This window comes from Lissotriton helveticus, chromosome 3_1, assembly GCF_964261635.1.
Source record: "Lissotriton helveticus chromosome 3_1, aLisHel1.1, whole genome shotgun sequence".
NCBI classification, from domain to species: domain Eukaryota; kingdom Metazoa; phylum Chordata; class Amphibia; order Caudata; family Salamandridae; genus Lissotriton; species Lissotriton helveticus.
Window position 1 is genome coordinate 402466281 of NC_136061.1, and position 19969 is coordinate 402486249.

The following is a 19969-nucleotide window of genomic DNA, read 5'->3' on the forward strand; positions in this document are numbered from 1 at the left end:
CAACGGACTCCCTACTTCCAATCTGTGATCATTACTAAGCACCCCATCAAGGAGATGGCCCTTTTCATGAGTGGGTTCAAAGCCCTTCTGTACAATTTGAAGAGCCGCCAGATTGTCCAGAAATGCCCTGGCCGTAGAGTTGTTAGGGTCATCTAAATGAATATTTATGTCCCCTAATATCGAGAAATAGGGTCTACTAACCACTAAATCGGCTATCTTAGATTGGAGTGAGTCAATAAATTCACCTATTTGGTTGGGGGGACGGTAAATAAGAGCACCAGAGAATGAGACTGTGGGTGAAAAGTCCAAAGTAAAGAGCAAACTTTCACAATTAGATATGGCGGCCGATGAAGTCCTACAGAGGTAGTGGTTTTTTAAAAGAATGGCTAAGCCACCTCCTCTGCCTTCTGGTCTATCTTGCCTTTGCAACGTGTATCCCATTTGTAAAATAGATAGAGGTAATATCCATGTCAGAAGCTTCTTTCAGCCATGTCTCTGTTAAAAACATTACATCAGGGTCACTCTCCTCTAACAGGAGGGACATTTGCAGGGCGTGTTTGGTTAATGAGCGGCAATTTAAAAGAAACATTTTGTAGGTTTTAGCAGGGTGGAGTTGACCCTCCTGACTAGAAAGTGAAAATTTACAGTGGGAACAGATTCCCGTGGTGGAATTAGGATGAATGGAATGCCGGCAGGCATCACTAATGGGCCCCATAAGGCTTTTTAATGTGGCTGTATCATACCATATCGGTTGACTGCCCTCTGGTCCACGCTGCACAGGGGGGGTGGCCCCTGGTCCCGTCCGGTCGCGGACGGGCGCAGACGGGCTTGCCTTTGGCGCGCCGCCGGCGCGCCCGCTGCGCCCGCCCGCTGCGCGGACGGGTGTGTCTGGTGTTTATATCCACTGTAAGGGGCGGGAGGAGGGTGGGATCGACGATCATCTAGACCGCGATCCTTCCCCTACCCAAGATGGCGCCCAAAGTGAGTTCAGCGCCTGGTAATAGCGGCGCTCTGATCGGCTGAGGAGGGGGAAGGAGGCCGCCCTGGGCGACTTAAGTCTCACACCAGGTCAGGCTAACTGGATAAGTAAAATCTATCCTGTTAAAATATATACAGATTTTAAAAACGGGTAATCTCAAATCATTAACCAACAGTTAGTACAAATTGCAGGTAATCTTAAGTCATTAGCCAGCAGTTAGCACAAATAGCAGTATTTCGAAAAAGACAGCAAGAGCGCTGAAGGGCCCCCGGCTTCCGCCTCAAGGGTGAAAGAGAGTATGGCAAATACCTCGATTAGGCGGGGCTGCACTCCTTTAGTAACCTGGGAGGACGGGATCGACGATCATCTAGACCGCGATCCTTCCCCTACCCAAGATGGCGCCCAAAGTGAGTTCAGCGCCCAGCGCCTGGTAATAGCGGCGCTCTGATCGGCTGAGGAGGGGGAAGGAGGCCGCCCTGGGCGACTTAAGTCTCACACCAGGTCAGGCTAACTCAGTGGTTCCCAAACTTTTTTGACCCGTGGCTCCCTTGACCTAATTGGCAGTTGGCCGTGGCTCCCCACCATTTTTTTACCGGTGGGCGGGTGGGGTGGGATGTAAGCCCGACCTCGGGTGTACTTCCTGTTGTCTTCCTTAAATAATTGGGATGCAATCCCAGTGAGATCCACAGAAGCAAGTGGTACTGGCCCACTTTGCCTTTGACCACCCCAAGCTCTGCGTGCAGTTCAAAGTGTGGACTGAGGCCTCTGCTAGAGGAGGCCTGAAAGCTAAAGGGAGTCTGACTCAGTGGGTGGATGCAGAAGTGGATAAGCTGAACATAGGAGTTTTCTGGCCTTAACTGGAAAGGCAAACGTGCTCAAGAAACAACCACTCCCCGTGACTTTGTGGGCACTTGCAATGACCGGTGCTTGTGCCAAACTCTGTATGGAGTCATAAAGTTAATCGATGTCTCTACCCTTCTTATCTTAATTAACCATTTAATGTCCGGTTCTTTTCCGTGCCTTTATTCGTACATTTCTTAAGTGTTGACCCCAGCAACAACAACAAAAATTAAGACATTTGAAGATGGGAAAATCCCAGGTAGCTTACAATCTATCAAGGTGCTGACATCTGGGCATTTCACAACCCTTGGGGATACCTAAATACACCTCCGACTACAGAACTGGGTTTGAGTCTCGGCGGGGAAGTTTAACATCCTGTGATTCTGGGCAAATCACTTAATCTCCCCGTGCCCAAAATAATCTGTCTATATGAAACGCAACTGGTGCTTCGTAAATCGCGCTGATACCTTCGGTCAAGTTCGAGCTATATAAAAAAAAACACCCTTTTAGGACCCTTCATCTGAATGGGCCTGGCGGGACACCTGTTAATTTTGAAACATTTTCAGAATCCGTATGAGTTCAGTGAGTGTAGCACCACCACTCTTAATATTATTCCAGCACCACGTAGAAAAAAATATATATAAAAATACTGAGTGCTCAACCCTTTTATGACATCTGGAAAGATCTTTAACAGACATGCCTTATCTTAAATGCAAATCCTTGCAGGCACCCACTATTCTGATGAACACTGTGTGCACATACATTTTCCAATTGTAACACCTCAGAAACATTTCCTCTCGCATTTTTAATGAATAAAAGATGCATTCTTCGCAATAACCTACTTTGAACTTATGCAGCAGCAGACATTCCATTTTACCGAAGGGCCGTCCTTGGTAGCGCTTTCGTGAACTCTGCAGAGAGGTGCGCCTGCACTTCATTCACGTGTGCAATGCTGCCCCGGGCCCCCAGTGCAGCGCAGCCGCCACCGCCCCCAAAATAGTGCCGCCTGGGGCGGACCGCCCCCACCGCACCCCCCTAGCTACGCGGGCATTCCTCTCGCCAGCATTATGTTTAATGTAAAAACGGAGCACTTTAGAAATCAGAGATAAAACATAAGCCAAGTCAAGGCTTTCTCTCAGCGAGACGAAGGCCTTGACTTGGCTTATGTTTTATGTCTGATTTCTAACATGCTGCGTTTTTACATTAAACATAATGCTGGTGATGTGTTTGGCTGCAGAAAAAAGAGGCTTCAGGTTTCCACATTGTGGTCGCGGCGCCCCTGGCTCCCGATTACGGCGCACCGGGGTGCCGCGGCGCACAGTTTGGGAACCACAGGGCTAACTGGATAAGTCAAATCTATCCTGTTAAAATATATACAGATTTTAAAAACGGGTAATCTCAAATCATTAACCAACAGTTAGTACAAATTGTAGATAATCTTAAGTCATTAGCCAGCAGTTAGCACAAATAGCAGTATTTCGAAAAAGACAGCAAGAGCGCTGAAGGGCCCCCGGCTTCCGCCTCAAGGGTGAAAGAGAGTATGGCTTTGTTGTTTGTCCAGCTCGGTGACAGCTTATGTCTAGGGAAACCATAAACTGCGCCTGCGGGTTTGGCCATAAGCAAAATACCGACCAAACTGGCATGCGCAGTGCAGACAAACAGCCCTAGCAGCCAGACGGCACTAAAGCCATGCCTACTATTGTCTGCCGGTAGAGGCAGCTCCATGTGGTGGAATGTATTCAGTTTGTATGTATGATGTAATGCACTGCATGTAAGTTATGGCTTCAGTCAGGGGGTCCACACCCATGTGTAGAAACCGCCGCTGAGGTGTAGTCTTCTAGTATCTTATAAATCACAGACCTGCTTCTTATTTCTAAGTGCTGAGTCAAGCTGTTTGCTTCAGGGCATGTTGTTTGGTTTCTGAGGAGCATGCAGATAAAAATTGTTAGGTTCTATGGTATTCCCTGCTTCCATGAGCAATGTTGGCGTTCCAGTCCAAACTGAATATCGTAACGCCATCCAAATACAAGGCGGGACAACCTGAATAATAAAGCATATGTAAGTTGCAGAAAAGTTTCTTGAGGAGTTAAAAAGCAATGTAAATCTCTTGGTGTGGCTTATGCTGGCTCACGAATATGATGAACATGACTTAACGATATTTGCCAGTAATCTTTAGATAAATCTAGGGTGCTAATAACATGGCCATTTTTTGCATGCCTCCCACCTCAATTTGAATTGTCTCCCTTTTTGCATCCCGAATGCAACGATGCCTTTGTTATGAAATTTCACATGGAACTTTCAATGAGCAAGGTGTGCCCTGGATCCATTGAGAAGACAATTGTTGTCTTCTCCATGAGGTGTTACAGCTCCTCTTTATGTAATATCACAATAGAGCTTCTCTGTTCTCTGTAGGACCATCTCTTCAGTGACCAGGCAACAAACAGAAACCATACTCTGTTGGTCCTAAGCACTCCTTTATCAGGCACTTGGGTTGGGTTTTTTTGGCCTCGAGGCAATTTGGTGTGTGAGATGCTCTTGTTATTCCGGAAAAGTCTGTAAAGTAATCTGCATATCCTTGGACCTAAGTTAGTGCCACATTAAATATTCGAAAAGGGGAAAGGTTCTTGGTCATGTTTTGTTTAACCTCATTTCTGGTCTCCAGGTCTAAAAAGTTGGTGTCATTGAAGTACTTCATTGACCTACTATTTCTGTCACATTACTTCAATCACCTCTAGGTGTACATCTTATAGTCAATCCACTGAACCTATTCCAATATAGCTTGTCCCTCAACCATCTCTTATAATCTTTCATTTGATCGTACACCCACCTTTAATTTGTTAACTCACTCTTCCAATACTTCCTTGTCTTCTCAGTCAGTCTGTTTTGCCCCTTTGCAGGTAACCACTATCCCTTCCAAGCGTTGTTGCCCCTCATCTCCAAATCCAACTCTACCTCTTTCCATCCATCTAACAAATCATGCTCCAAGCTTTTGCAATTAATTCCAAAACAAACGTTTTAATTCATCCTGCTCTTCCAAAGCAGCTTGCCCTATCTCTTCCAGTGGATCTTTGTTTAATCCTTTCTTTTCTCCTGCTTTTCAAAACCATCCTGGCACTCCAAGGTTTAAAATCCAACCAGCCACCATGTCGTACTATACTTTCCACCCCCACCTCTCAAAACCCATCAGACCCTTGCCTCATACACTCTAACCAGTTATGTCTCTTTTAGTCCATCCAGCCTTTACCAGTCCTCTGGGCCCTTTCCCTATAAATACATCCTGTGTAATCACCTTTCAAGTCCACTAGTCTGTCCCTCTACCTTCCTCTAGTAATCCTTTCCTCTCCTCATCTACTCCCCCCTATACATCCTATCCAAATGCCTCATGACACAATAGTCATCACTTTTTTGTCTCCTTTCTTGCAGGATTCCTTGACAAAAACAATGATCTTCTATTCCGGAATTTGAAGGAGGTGAGTATAAAAAAAGATTTCTTTGTGAGCACGGTTTGAAGGCAGTGACGAGAGGAAAGAGAAGCAAGGTTAGAGGTTTGGGTGGAACCGGTGAATTCAGAAAGGAGTGAAATAGGGAGAGACAATCAAGTGGCGAGCAAGATAGAAAGGAATGGGAGAGCAAAGAAGATTTCAAGGAAGATTACGTTCAGCAAGGGAGTAGGGGTGTGAAAATTTGGGTGGGGGAACAGCATTAGAGGTGAGGATTGGAAAACAGTAATGAAAGTTAGGGTTGGTAGAGTAAGTTAGCATAAGTGCTTAGAACTAGGCAAGAAAGGAGATATGTCAGAGAGACAACACAGAAGGTAAGTACCAGAAATAGAGCACAGAAGGTGGGTGCTGGTGAGGATTAGCACAGGGTAAGGAATGTAAAGCCTGGGTGGAGGCTAAGGAACTTGAAAACATTGGAGCTTTGTGAGAGATAAAAATAGGTGAGTGCTCTATGAGCGGAAGAACAGCACGATAGGCTGCAGCTGAGAGCCAGTCACATCCCACAGAGAGCTGGAAACGTTTTTCACCATTGTGAACTGCTTTAAAAATCCTGTTTTAAACCATTTTCTTTTAAACTAAGCCTCACATAGAGCTTTTAATCGCGTTTAAACAAGCCTCATTCTTACCTGCTCTCCCGTCTTGGTCCAGCGCTTCAGTGTGGCGATTTCTTGGAGGGTGTGGCAAAGCAGAGTGCAATTATCCACACCTGGTTTTCAAAGAGGAGGGGGTGGAGCGGAGGAGGAGTTTCACCGAGCAACACCCTACTTAACTCTGATGTGCCGCGGACGCATGCAAGGCGAAGGCGCTCCTAAGGCAAGCCCGTCTGCGCCCGTCCATGCCCGATCAGGCCCAGGGACCAGAACCCCGGCTGTGGGTTACCCCATCACGATGTTAAATACACAGCGAATGAGCTAAAGAGCCCGATGACACCCATTATGGAGGCATGTAAACACAACATACACGGAGACAAGGTAGAACTCTCCTGCAGCAATTGCAACAAGTACTTCACCTCAACAATAATGAATACTCAACAGAGAGAAGGACTGTCCTTCCTCCTGCTGAACTGTAGATCCCTAACTAAACATATAAATGAAATTCACTATGTACTGGAGGAAAAAAACTACGCCATGTTTTTGACTGAAACTGGCTCAATAACAGCTCTACCCCTGATATCTTGGATGCCTTACTGGAAGGCTACGGGATAGCAAAACAGGATCGGGTTGGACATTGGGGGGTGCGGCGGGAGATTGCTATACTCTATAAATTAATGATAAAATGCGACATTGAAGAATCAGACCTTGATAAATGTGAGGGGATCTTTTTCACGCTTTCAATAGCAGGTAACGATACCATAGCTGGTTTCCAGATTTACTGTCTTCCAGGGCCAGAAACACAATTCATAACCAGCTTAGGTGATGAAATCATACACACAGCTAACTCCTTGTTCTAGGGGACCTTAACATACACTTTGATGAAACTACTAGACCAGAGGCACAAACTGTGTGTAAGGACCTCATGATCTTCAACCTTGCCCAAAAAGTTCACGCACCTACACATCAAACAGGACACATTTTAAATCCTATTTTCACTAACATAACTGATATGAAAGTGGGAGCATCTTGGCCGATCCCATGGTCCGATCACCACATAATCCTTTTCAGATCCCACACACAAACCCAAGAGTCAGCTTACCCAAAAAGTCAGTTACACGTAGGAAGTGGGAGAAGGTTAATCCTGACTCGTTCCCTCAGGCGCTACGAAAAAATTAGCCAGAGCTGAACAAGTATATTAACCTAGCCAACAGACAGGTGGGATCAAGGATAACCGAAGCACTGAATGAAATAGCTCCCTGGACGACCAAAAATACAAGAAGGGTGAGCATCTCAGCTGCATGGTTCAATGACACCTTAATGAAGGCCAAACAAAAGTGCAAACAGTTGGAACTAAGGTGGCGTAAGAACTACTGCGCAAACATTATAGGAGAATATAAATGACAACAAAAACATACTACGCTCTGATAAAGAAAACTCGTTGTGAGTTCTACACTGGGAAAATTGAAATGGCCAAAAACGCCTCAAAAGAGATGTTTGTCATATTAAAATCCCTACAGTCAGCAGATACACTAACGGAGCCCCCTTCACATCAGAGGAATCCTGCAATAGAATTGCAGACTTCTTTGCAGAGAAAGTGAAATAAATCTATGATACTTTCCCTAGAGAAGCACGCCAGGCCACTAGCTCCAAAGACACTACAACTGCAGTAGTCAAAGTTGCCACCCTAGTTGATTTTATAATGTCAGAGCCTGATGTAATAAGGAAAGAGAATCAAATCAGGTTCACATAGGGACCCAGCCCATCCCAAAATCCTATTACAAGGAGCAAAAAGTATTGTACCTTTCATATCAGAACTTATCTCCCGCTACTTCCAATTGGAAGAAGTTCCCTATGAATGGAAGCAAGCTATGGTCCGCCCATTAAGGACAAAAACCACGAATAGATTATGAGGTACTAGATAATCTATGCCTAATCTCGCTCCTACCTTTCTTTGCTAAAATCACAGAAAAAATAGTTAACACTCAGCTCGCAAAACACAGCGGTAGTACTGACCTACTACACTGCTCACAATCAGGTTTCCGTGCCGCACATTCCACTGAAACCGCATTACTCTTGGCCACAGAAACTCTTAAGACAACGGGCGGACAAAGGACACACAGCTGCACTGATCCTGTTGGACCTCAGTGCAGCATTTGATACAGTCTCCCATGGCCTCCTCCTACAGAGATTAGAATCTTGTGGTATCAGGGTTATGGCTCTGAGCTGAATGAAATCCTTCCTGGTGAAAAGGGGCTTCCAGGTTTCACAAGCCACATTCACTTCCAAGAGATCTCCCCTATTACAAGGAGTTCCCCAGGGGTCAATATTGAGCCCCACATTGTTCAACCTATACATGGGACATCTTGCTAATATAGTGGAAGGCCACAAAGTGTCCATTGTATCTTACGCTGATAATACTCAGCTTATCGTCACACTATCGCAAAACCCACATCATAATGCACATCAATTTTCCCAATGTTTGGAGGAAGTAATAGCATGGATGGCAGACCACTTGCTGAAAACTTCATGGCAGTAAGACAGAAGTGATGGTAATGGGTAGAGCGCCTTCTATCTGAATATCAGCTTGGTGACCGGAAGCACTTGGCCAGCTCCCTACCTCTAAATCCGAAGTCAAGAACCTTAGAGAATGGCTTGACCCCAACCTGACATATGAAAATCAAATCCGAATAATAACAGGCAAATGTTTCGGAACGCTGAAAACCCCACGGAAAGTCATTGACCTACTACCGGTTCAAGCCAGAAAAAGTATAATACATGCAGTGGTCACTTCTCAGATTGACTACGGCAATGTTCTATACCTAGGTGTAGCAAAAAAAAAGGCTGATGAAGCTGCAATCATTCCAAAACGCCGCTGCCCGGCTAGTGCTGAATCTACCTAGAAGATTGTCTAACACAAAGGCCCTGGCCAAATTGCATTGGTTGCCCGTGGGCAATGTGCTTCTGCCATCGTATCCCAGCAATTAAAGGCCCAAGTTATGTACAAGGCATGATTACACCCCACACCCCCAATAGAAGCCTACGGTCTGAAGGAAAGTCATTGGTAACAGTACGCAAATTTAGGAAGGCTAGGCTAGAAGGCTGCTCTTTCAAATACCTGGCAGCAAAACATTGGAATTCATTACCAATGGATTTCAGGAAAGAGCAATGTAAAGCTGCCTTTAGGAAAAGGCTGAAAACTTGTTTTTTCTCCCACCTATAAACCAGAATAGACCTTGAAACATAACTGCTAGGGCTCTCCTAACTATTTCCCGTCATTTCTGAGTTTCTGCTCAGCCCGTTGTTGTAACCAGGCGCTCTAAAAATGATGATGATGATTGGTATAAAGTAAAATTGGGAGGGTAAAAGGTGTGAAGAATGGGGAGAGAGTGAAGAAAGGGGAAGCTGGGTTGAGCGGAGAGAAAGTTAGGCACAGCGATGAGCAGGGACAGTAAAGACCAACTAGACACGTCGGGACTAGAGTGATAAGGGGCTGGGAAATGAGCATGGGTCATGAGGGCTAAAACAGAGTATTGAAAGGAAGGAGTGAGTATGTAAGGTGAAAGCTGGAACGAGCAAGGAATAAGCAGACCAACAAGGAAGGTGAATGCTAAGAAGGAGAGAATGGAAAGATAGGGTTCAATAAGTATGTAATGTGAGCAACAGGAAGGAAAAAGGTAGGTGATAGCTAGGGATAGCAATTAAGGTGACTCTTGCAGAGAGCATGAAAGGTGAATGCTAGAAGAGACTAAGGAAGCTAATAGCAGGCTAGAAGGTAATGAATTTTAAATGTGGAAGGCCTGAAAGAATAGAAGCTTTGAGATTGATGGGGGAAGGTGAATGCAGGAATAGGGCAATAATGGTCCTCAGGAGAAAACAAAATGGTTAGGAGAAGGAGGATGTGGGCTGGGCTAGATTAAGGACAATGAGGGCTAAGGAAGAAGCAACAGGTAAATTCCCAGTAGAGGTTATAGACTGGAGGGTGGGTAAAAATGAAGAAAACAATGGCAGAGGAAAATAAGCAAGGTGACGCTTGTTGAAAGGAGTAGGGAGAGGAAGAAAGTTGAAAATTGGCTAGTTAGGGAGGTGAACAGTAGACCCTAAAAACGGTGACGAGAAGGAAAAGATAAACATGGTATGGATAATGAGATAAATCGGGTAAGCGCTGGGAGAGAAGACTGGGAAGGGGTAGAAGAAACTGAAATGATGGGACTGGAATAAGATTAAGAAGAAGAATGCAAGGGGCACTCATTTATTGTTTATATTCATGGTCACGTACTCAGAAGTTTCATACTAGGTACTTGTTGGTTGGATATGCATATGTTGGTACGCACTCATTGGATATATTCATGGACCCACGTTTAGTGAGTTTATATCTGAAAGAAACAGGTTAGTATTAGATTCCTTACCTTAGAATATCCCCAGGCGTCAGTCTGGATCCGGAAACTTTTGCGTTGCAGTACTCCTACGCGTCGGTAGGCGTCGTCTGCAGGCGTCCTCTGCGGCTCTGCGTCCGGCGTCGTGCGCCGTGATGACGTCGCTGGAGTATATAGACGCCGCCTCCGCGCGCTGATGTCAGTTCTTCTTTTTTCCGCGCCAGTTAGCGCAGATCCGAGAAGTGCAGTACTCCGGTCTTTTGACCAAAGTTTTTTGTGAATCCTTGATTCTTCTTACGGTGCCGGTAGGATGCCCGGTTTTAAGAACTGTGACGACTGTGACCGCACGATGTCGGTCACGGATCATCACCGACTCTGCCTCCGGTGCCTGGGCCCCGACCACGCCGTGGACGACTGTGTCGACTGCCGGGCCCTGACGAGTAAAGCTAGGCGGGAGCGGTCCCGCAAGCTACTCGAGCTGCGGGTGTCGGCCCCGCGTCGAGAGCGGTCCCGGTCCGGCCGGAGGTCGAGGGAGCGGTCGCGGAGCCGCCACGAGCGCTCCGGAAGTCGTCACCATTCCTCTGGTTCCTCAGGTAGGAAACACAAGAAGTCGGGGCGTCGTCATCGTACCCCCGACTCCCCCCGACGCGGCCGGGGGTTCGGGTGGCCCCACCCCCGCGGCTCCGCGTGAGTCGCTGGCGCGGCCTGCTCCATACCCTACGGTCCCTGGTCAAGGCGCGACGCCCGGGGAGATAGAGGAGTTCCTCATGGCCATGAGGGCACTGTCTCCTCCGACGGGGCCTACGGCGCCTTCGGGCCCTGTGCTTCCGTCCGGGGGCCCTAGCGGTTCGGGTGCTCCTGCCTCGACGCCGTCGGGTGCTCCGGTGCCGCCGACGGCTCCGACCCCGGCGCCGCAGGGACCCTCAGGCTCGACGCCGGCTGGTCTTCCGGCCTCTCCGGCACCGATTCCATCGGGGTTGCCCCCGAGGCCGCCCCCGCGCGGCGCCGGTGCGCCGGCTCCGGGCGGCGCCGCCCCCATACCCTCTCCGACTCCGGACGCGGAGTCGGACCGGCGTCGCCCGACGCCGAGTCCGACCCCGATGGGGCCTGTGGACCCCGGGAGCCGGTCTACATTGTTGATTCCGAATATGGTGAAGATGTAGATTACGGAGAGGGTTGGGAGGGGTCTGAGGACCCTCTGTCACGCGAGTGTCAGTACAATGTGGACTGGACAGGTGATTTGGGTGACGCCAGTGGTCTGGACGACTCTCCTAACCCTGGGTTTGTCTCGCCTCCTACCGTGGCTTCGGAGGAGGGGGCTGCTTATTCAGTGGTGTTGATGAGGGCTGCCAAGGCCTTACACCTTGAGCTCCCCGTCGCGGCCGTGAGGCCTAACATCCTCACTGAGGTCTTCAAACCGCAGTCATGCCCACAGGAGCCACTGCTGCCGTTCAACGAAGCCTTGTCTGACGTTCTTTTGGGCACGTGGTCCAGGCCCGCTTCAGGTTCGCCTGTTGATAGGAACGTGGCCAGACGCCACCGTCCATGTAAGGATGACCCCAAGTTCCTGTCCACCCATCCCACCCCTGAGAGTCTGGTGATCCAGGCCTCGACTTCCCAGACCGCATTCCCGTCGGCCCCGCCCGACCGGGAATCCAAGAGCTACGACCAGTATGGAAAAAAGGTCTTCTCGTCCCTGAGTTTGGGACTGCGGTCTTGCAACACCGCATGCCTCTTGGGCCGCTACTCCCACTCTCTGTGGGATACGGTCGCGGACCTGCTGCCAGAATGCCCGCAGGAGGTACGGGCAAAGCTCGGCAAGGCTATGATTGAAGGCCGAGACGCAGCAAGATACTCCATCAGGTGTGGTCTTGATACGACCGACTCGCTGGGCAGAGCGATGTCCACGACGGTGGCGATTCTTCGCCACGCCTGGCTGAGGTCCGCCAACTTTTCGGCAGATGTCCAGAATGCCTTGATGGACATGCCGTTCGATGGCAGTCGCCTGTTTGGCGACAAAGCGGACCACGCGCTGGAGCGCTTCAAGGACTCCAGGGTCACGGCCAAGTCCTTGGGTCTCTCGACCCAGCGCCAGCAAACGGGTTCGTTTCGCTCCTTTCGTGGCCAAGGAAGGGGCGGTCCCACACGAGCTGCCAGCCATGCGCCGCAACACATTCTCAACGCGGTGGCAGCCGTGGAGTCCACCGTGGAGGCGGTCGGGGACAACGGCGAGGTCAGACCACACCTCCCCCCGCAGCATCGGCCTCCAAATCCTCCTAGTCCGTGCTTTCAGGCCCATGTGACGCCAGTGGGTGGCAGGGTTCGCCATCACCACTCCCGCTGGCGCGCAATCACATCGGACAGGTGGGTGCTGCAGCTCGTCCGAAGGGGCTACTCCCTCCCCTTCGAGACCACTCCTCCAGACATGCCACCGCAGAACCACCGTGTGTCGGGGGACCACTTGACACTTCTGCAGGAGGAAGTTACGGCCCTCTTGGCCAAGGGGGCCGTCGAGCGCGTTCCTGGGCCAGAAGTAGGGCGTGGTTGCTATTCCCACTACTTTCTGGTACCCAAGAAGGACAAAGGGGGCCTATGTCCTATCTTGGATCTACGGAACGTCAACGGCTTCCTCCGGAAGGAGAAGTTCAAGATGTTGACTTTGGCTCAGGTCTTGGCTGCTCTAGACCCGCTAGACTGGATGGTAGCGTTGGTCTTTCAGGATGCGTATTTTCACATCCCCGTTCTGCCGGCCCACCGGCGTTACCTGCGGTTCACGGTAGGCCACGAGCACTTTCAGTTTATCGTGCTCCCATTCTGCCTTACCAGCGCCCCACGGGTGTTCACAAAGGTGATGGCGGTGGTCGCAGCCCATCTGCGCCGGTTGGGGGTTTCAGTCTTCCCCTACCTGGACGACTGGTTGTTGAAGGCGGGCTCGCCCCAGACAGTCGTCCACCACCTTCAGATGACGGCAGACCTCCTGCACGAGCTGGGGTTTTCCATCAATGTGCCGAAATCACACCTGTGTCCCTCTCAAAAGCTCCTTTTCATCGGAGCGGTTCTCGACTCGGCGCAGTTTCGGGTTTATCCTCCGGAACGGCGAGTCCGGGATATACAGGCTTTGATTCCCATCTTTCAGCCGTTATCCCGGGTTTCGGTCAGGTTGAGGCTGCGGCTGCTGGGGCTGATGGCTTCCTGCATCCTTCTGGTGCATCACGCCCGGTGGCGGATGCGGGCTCTGCAGTGGGACCTGAAGTTTCAGTGGGCCCAGCATCAGGGCAACTTGTCCGACCATGTCTTGATCTCGGAGGGCACTGCGAGACAACTGCAGTGGTGGCTTACGGACCGCGATTGGGTCAGAGGCAGATCCCTCTCCCTTCCCCAACCGGAGCACGTGGTAATGACGGACGCGTCCCTCCAGGGCTGGGGAGGCCACTTGGGAGAGGCGGAGATCAGAGGCATCTGGTCTCCGGCGGAGTCCCGGCTCCATATAAACCTGTTGGAGCTGCGGGCGATCCGTCTAGCACTGAAGGCATTCCTCCCCTTTGTCAACGGGAGTGTAGTGCAGGTGTTCACGGACAACACCAACACCATGTGTCTCTGGCCACATGGCCTCTGAAACCCAACTCCTTCCCCCTTCACTGCCTTCTCTCCTGGGTGCAAACTGGTGCCTGGCACCCAGCGACAGCAGTTGATGGATTGGCTTTAGCTCCACCTATCTTTTCTCCTTGGAGGGAAGATCTTGCTCTGGGAAGAAAGGTCATTAACCTAACCTGCCATGGCCAGACCCCAGCCAGGGACTCAGAGAAATATGACCCAAAAGCAGTACAAATATGACTTTGAACTTTGCAGAATACTCATTTTCACATCTGCTACACTGGACATTCGTGCGTGTCTGGAATCTGTAGGCTTTGTGGAAGTCATTTTAGCCATGGGCCCCACATCCCCATAGGGAAATAATGAAGTAAAAACACAGTAAAACACACTGACTTTCCCTGGCATGTTCCCTCCCAGGATATAAAGCCTATTCCATGTCACCACCCAATTCTGCATAAGCTGGTCACGCCATTCCCTCTGTAGCTGCTCCTGGACTGCGCATGCTAGGAATCTCCCCTGCGCAGCCCCTACACGTGTGCACACGCATGTACACCTGTGTCTGCATGTAACCAGCACGGTGTCCCATACTCCAGCTGCTGCGCAGCGGCCTGGTCAAGCCAGGCGGACACCAGTAAAATCTCCATGCAGTCTGCTTCATGATGAGTTCACTGTGGGTGAGTCCCAGATTATGAGGCTCCCCCACAGTAAAAGCTCAACAATTAGGTGCTCAAAAAGCGAAAAATCCGGGCGGCCCATAGTGTCAGAACCACATTCTAACAAGTTGCTTTACGGAAAAAGCCATATCATGATCTCCTTCTATGTGCCGTGTTAACTAAAATAGCACTGTCTACAGCACATACACTTACTCTAACTCCTAATCTTATTTCATAAGCTGCAAACTTCACAACTTGGAAACTGATTGCTGTTCTGTGTTCCTGCTCCAAGGAAGCCCATTATACAATCCCAGATCTTTAAGATTTTCCAGCTTTAGACATTATCTTCTGATTCCAAGTTAAATGTTATTCCTGTGTGCTGTTCCTCGGGCAGGAAACAACTGCAACTTACCCACTCTCTTCAGAATTTGAATGAATTTCCTTGAATGCAGATAAGGAGAGCAGTAATTTTCTCTGCTGGTACTGAGATTTTTCCAATGGAAAACCTTGGCCTATGATTTAAAAGGTGCCATGTACTATCCAGTATCTTAAATGTTGTTCTCTATAGTAGACTGGATTAGAGCAATTACTATCTCTGGCATAATGTTGTAGAGGTGTGCTTGGCATTTGTTTTGTTTTTCAGTAATAAATACACACAGTTTGTTTTCACTGCATGTCAGGAACCTTTACGTTTTTTTAATCTTTGCAAACTTCTTACCTTGCACGGCAGATGAAAGCATGAAAAGTCTGTAGCTTTTTAGCAGATGGGACAACAACATAGAGTTTCCAACACCGGACAGCCTAAGGCAACTCTGTCAGAAACGTCAAAAGAGGTGGGAGAACGAAAGGTGTGGGGAGAACCAGGACATCTGGCCATTTACTCCGGATGATTTGTTTGTCGCACTCTAAATGAGGCCTGAAGTAGTACAACATGGAAACCGATTACCGCATACAGAAATTAGAACCATTTGTTAAGACATACTTTTGTCTTGGCAAAAAAGATCCTTCATTGGGTGATTTGATCGAGCTAGGGCTCCAAAATGATTGTTCCCCATCAAATCAATGGTGCCCAAATCAGTGGGGCACTAACGTATACAAACAAGTGATAGTGGAATGCTTGAATTAATCTCAGCCATCAATAATTACTCGGGACCACACCCTAGTCCATAATTCTCCAATAGGAACAGAACAGTCCAGCTGACCTGCCAGTCTATGTCCTTCTTGAACCGAAACACAGGCAACCCCGGACCATTTTTGCCCTGGTTAGAACTCATCAGCAAGGTATAGTTTGGTTCCTGTGACACATGGACTTCCCATCTGGGAGGACCTGGCACATGACTTTGATTTGATAACACTGATACCATGCATTCTACACGTCATGTCTCTTGGCGCTGAGCTGCCATGTTGTACATTATTTGATAGCTCAGCTGGTATTCATTATCTTAGGTTAAGAAGAGATTCGTACAATGACCTGAATTTCAGGTAGTGGTCCTCTTGTTTAGTGCCATTTTGCAAGGCAAACTTTTCAAGTACCTTGGAACCAGGAAAGAAATGTCTTTCTCCCAACTTCTTACATTCACAATTTTCAAAATGATTGGAACCCGGTATGAGCAACTATATTCTCTTGCCTCAGTCACTCCCAACCTCCAATGCTCCACGGGCCAATAGGAGACTTGCACCAGCCTCTGTACACATATTGACAACCAAAAGATTACACTTGTGGCTGCGGGGATTGAAGAAGAGGATTTTCTTACACTACTGGTTAGCTTGAGCTATTTCTACAACAGCCTATGCTATCTCTGTTTCTCCCAAGCAATGCAGAACCCATCTGTGTTGAACAATGGCTTTGTGTAGTGTAGCTAAGCTTTCATATACTGTTCAGAAGTCTGCAAAAAGAGGAGGTCTTGAGTCCAACAATAGGTCACTTATGTGAGCTTCATTCTTTCTTAAGGATTATTCGGTGGTCAAGATGAATATATGAAAGAGACACCTTAGTGATAGATTTCTTACCTTAGAATATCCCCAGGCGTCAGACTGGATCCGGAAAGCATTCGTCAGCAGTACCCCAGCGCATCAATAGGCATCGTCGTACGGCTCCGCGTGCGTCGTTGTATTCGCCGAGATGACGTCACTGGAGCTACTTAGACGCGCCCACGTGCGCTGACGTCCGTTCTTTTTCCGCGCCAGCAAGCGCAGATCCAGAGAGAGCAGTACCTTGTTACTTGTTGACTAAGTAATTTTTTGTTATTATTTGTGAGTACACTGTACCCCTGGTGCATAGGGATACCCGGTTTCAAGCTTTGCGAGGCCTGTCTGCGCACGATGTCGCTAACGGACCCGCACCGTGTGTGTCTCTTGTGCCTGGAGCATGACCACGACACCGAGTCATGTTCCCACTGCCGGGCCATAGCCCCGAAAACGTTGCTGGAGCAGTCCTGAAAGTGGCTGGAGGCCCGGGAGTGGGCCCCACGTCGTTCCAGGCCCCGGTCCCTTGGGAGCTCGAGGGCCCGGTCGCGGAGCAAGCATCATCATTCGAAGTCTTTGCACTCGGAGTCAGGTAAGGTGAAGCACAAAAAGTCGAAGAAGCGTCGCCGCTCTTCGTCCTCCCCTCGCGGGACACGGCTGAGGGGGCATGTGACACCGCCCCTGTGGCTCCAACGGAGCCTGAGCAGTTACCATTGGTTTACCCACCTTTCTTGGGTCCATCGGCGACTCCGGCCGAATTGCAAGAGTTCTTGTCTGCAATGGCACGTATCTTCGGCTCGTGCGGCCCTGTTGGAACTCCTTCGGGACTGTTCCGCATTCCTCGGCGTCGCCGGCTCCAACCCAGACGTCGTCGACTCCCAGAGGCCTCCATGGCTCCGGCCGTGGCTCCCCGTTCTTGCCACTGGACCCTGTACGGCCCCCACCGACATCGACGTCGCCCGAGGCCGGCATCGACTTCTTTTCTGACTTCGGCACGGTGCCGGAGGGATATTTCAGACGCCGATCCCGACGCCGATGGGGGACTTTTACCCTTTTATTCACCCACGTCCTTGTCCACTTGTGGAGGAAGGGGAGGACTGGGAGGGGTTTGAAGACCCTCTCGCAGCACAGTGCGAGTCTGTCTCCGACTGGGATGAGGATGCGGAGGCCGGTGGCCCGGATTACACTCAGCCACCTGGTTCACTATCCCCTTCAGCTACTATAGAGGAGAGTGGTACTTTTTCCACTGTGCTACATAGGGTGGTCGAGGCTCTTGGCCTCGAGCTCCCTACAGTGGCTGTCAGGACTGAAGTGCTTCGGCCAGCGTCATCTACAGAAATACTGTTGCCGTTTAATGATGCACTTACTGATGTGCTTCTGGGCACTTGGTCCCGGCTCAACACAGGGGTCCATGTGGACAATGGGGTGGGCCGACGTCATCATCTGGCCCCGGACGACCCTGCCATCCTAACCCAGCACCCTAAGCCTGAGAGTTTGGTGGTTCAGGCCTCGAACGTCACTGAGTGCGTTTCTTTCTGCTCCACCAGACAAGGAATCCAAGAAATTGGAGCAGTTTGGCGATTTATTCTTCCACATGTTTTGGACTGCGGTCTGTGAACAATGCCTGTCTCTAGGGCTGCTATTCCCATTCTTTATGGGATGTGGTTGAGTAGGTGCTACCTCAGTGTCCGGAGGGGGCCCGGACAGTTCCCTCCCGATCTCTTATGGAGGGGAGAGATGCGGTCAAGTTCACTATTTGTTGTGGGCTTCATACCGCTGATTCGCTGGATAAGGCGATTTCCACAACGGTGGCGCTACGCCGTCATGCCTGGTTGAGGACGACTGGTTTTTCTGCAGATGTCCAGAATACTTTGATGGACATGCCCTTCGATGGCACTCGCCTTTTTGGTGATAAAGCGGATTCCACATTGGAGCGTTACAAGGACTCTCGGGCCATGGTCAAGTCCTTAGGCATTTCGGCCACACGTACTCCTTCTGCTTCTAACTTTCATTCCTTTTGAAGCTCCGGAAGGGGCGTACAAAACACGTTAATTTCAGAACAAGCCTGAGTAGCAACCGTCCCAGCGCAGCCGCGGATGTGGGGCTCGTAGAGGCGGGTCAAGGGGCCAGCGTGTAGGTCAGTCCACCAACACCCCCGCTGCCAGTGCCGCCACACCTTCCTAGTCTTGTGTTTCAGGCCCACCAGAAGCCAGTGGGTGGCAGGATTCGTCGTCACCTCCCCCACTGGTACACCATTACATCAGACAGGTGGATTCTGGAGATTGTACGAAGGGGCTACTCCCTCCCCTTCGAGTCTACCCCCCACAGCCATACCACCGCAGTTCCACCGCATGTCAGGGGATCATTTTGCACTTCTCCAGGAGGAAGTTACGGCCCTCTTGGCCAAGGGGGCCATCGAGCGCGTTCCGACGCCAGAAGTAGGTCGTGGTTGTTACTCCCACTACTTCTTGGTTCCGAAGAAGAACAAGGGTCTATGTCCCATCTTAGACCTTCAGAACGTAAATCGCTTCCTCCAGAAGGAGAAGTTCAAGATGCTCACTCTGGCTCAGGTCTTGTCTGCTCTCGACCCACAAGACTGGATGGTGGCACTGGACCTCCAGGACGCGTATTTTCATATTTCCGTCCTGCCGGCCCATTGGCGTTATCTGCGATTCATGGTGAGCCAGGAGCATTTTCAGTTCACAGTGCTCCCCTTTGGCCTTACCAGCGCCCCTCGGGTGTTCACGAAAGTGATGGCGGTGGTCACAGCTCATCTGCGCAGATCAGGGGTTTCAGTCTTCCCCTATCTAGACGACTGGTTGTTCAAGGCGGGCTCGCCCCAGACAGTCGTTTCCCACCTCCAGACTACGGCAGACCTCCTGCATTTGCTGGGGTTCTCCATCAACGTGCCGCAGTCGCACCTGAATCCCTCCCAGAAGCTCCTTTTCATCGGAGCAGTTCTAGACACGGCACAGTTTCGGGTTTATCCTCCCGAACAGCGAGTTCAGGACATTAGGGTTATGATTCCGATCTTTCAGCCCTTGTCCTGGGTTCCGGTCAGGACCACCCTGAGGCTGCTGGGCCTCATGGCCTCCTGCATACTGCTGACCAATCATGCCAGATGGCATATGCGGGCTCTGCAGTGAGACCTGAAGTTCCAGTGGGCGCAGCATCAGGGAAACCTGTCCGATTTAGTCCAGATCTCGGATGGCACTGCACAACAATTGCAGTGGTGGCTCACGAATCAGCATTGGGTCAGCAGCAGATCCCTCTCCCTTCCCCTACCGGAGCACACAGTGGTGACGGATGCGTCCCTCCAGGGATAGGGCTGCCACATGGGAGAGGCGGAGATCAGAGGCCTCTGGTCTCCGGCGGAGTCCCGGCTCCATATCAAATCTTCTGGAGCTTCGGGTGATCCTTCTTGCACTGAAGGCATTCCTCCCCTCTGTCAGGGGGAAGGTAGTGCAGGTGT

The 19969-nt window shown here is 50.0% G+C and overlaps 1 protein-coding gene across 3 annotated transcripts in view; it reads left to right on the forward strand.

Moving 5' to 3' along the window:
• MYO1C (myosin IC) overlaps window positions 1-19969 on the forward strand; it is a 457043-nt gene that overhangs the window by 324882 nt on the left and 112192 nt on the right. For all 3 annotated transcript variants that reach the window (XM_078680174.1, XM_078680173.1, XM_078680172.1), the window contains exon 16: window positions 5243-5289. In XM_078680174.1, the coding sequence (XP_078536300.1) occupies window positions 5243-5289 (47 nt within the window). The remainder of the gene's footprint in view (window positions 1-5242; window positions 5290-19969) is intronic.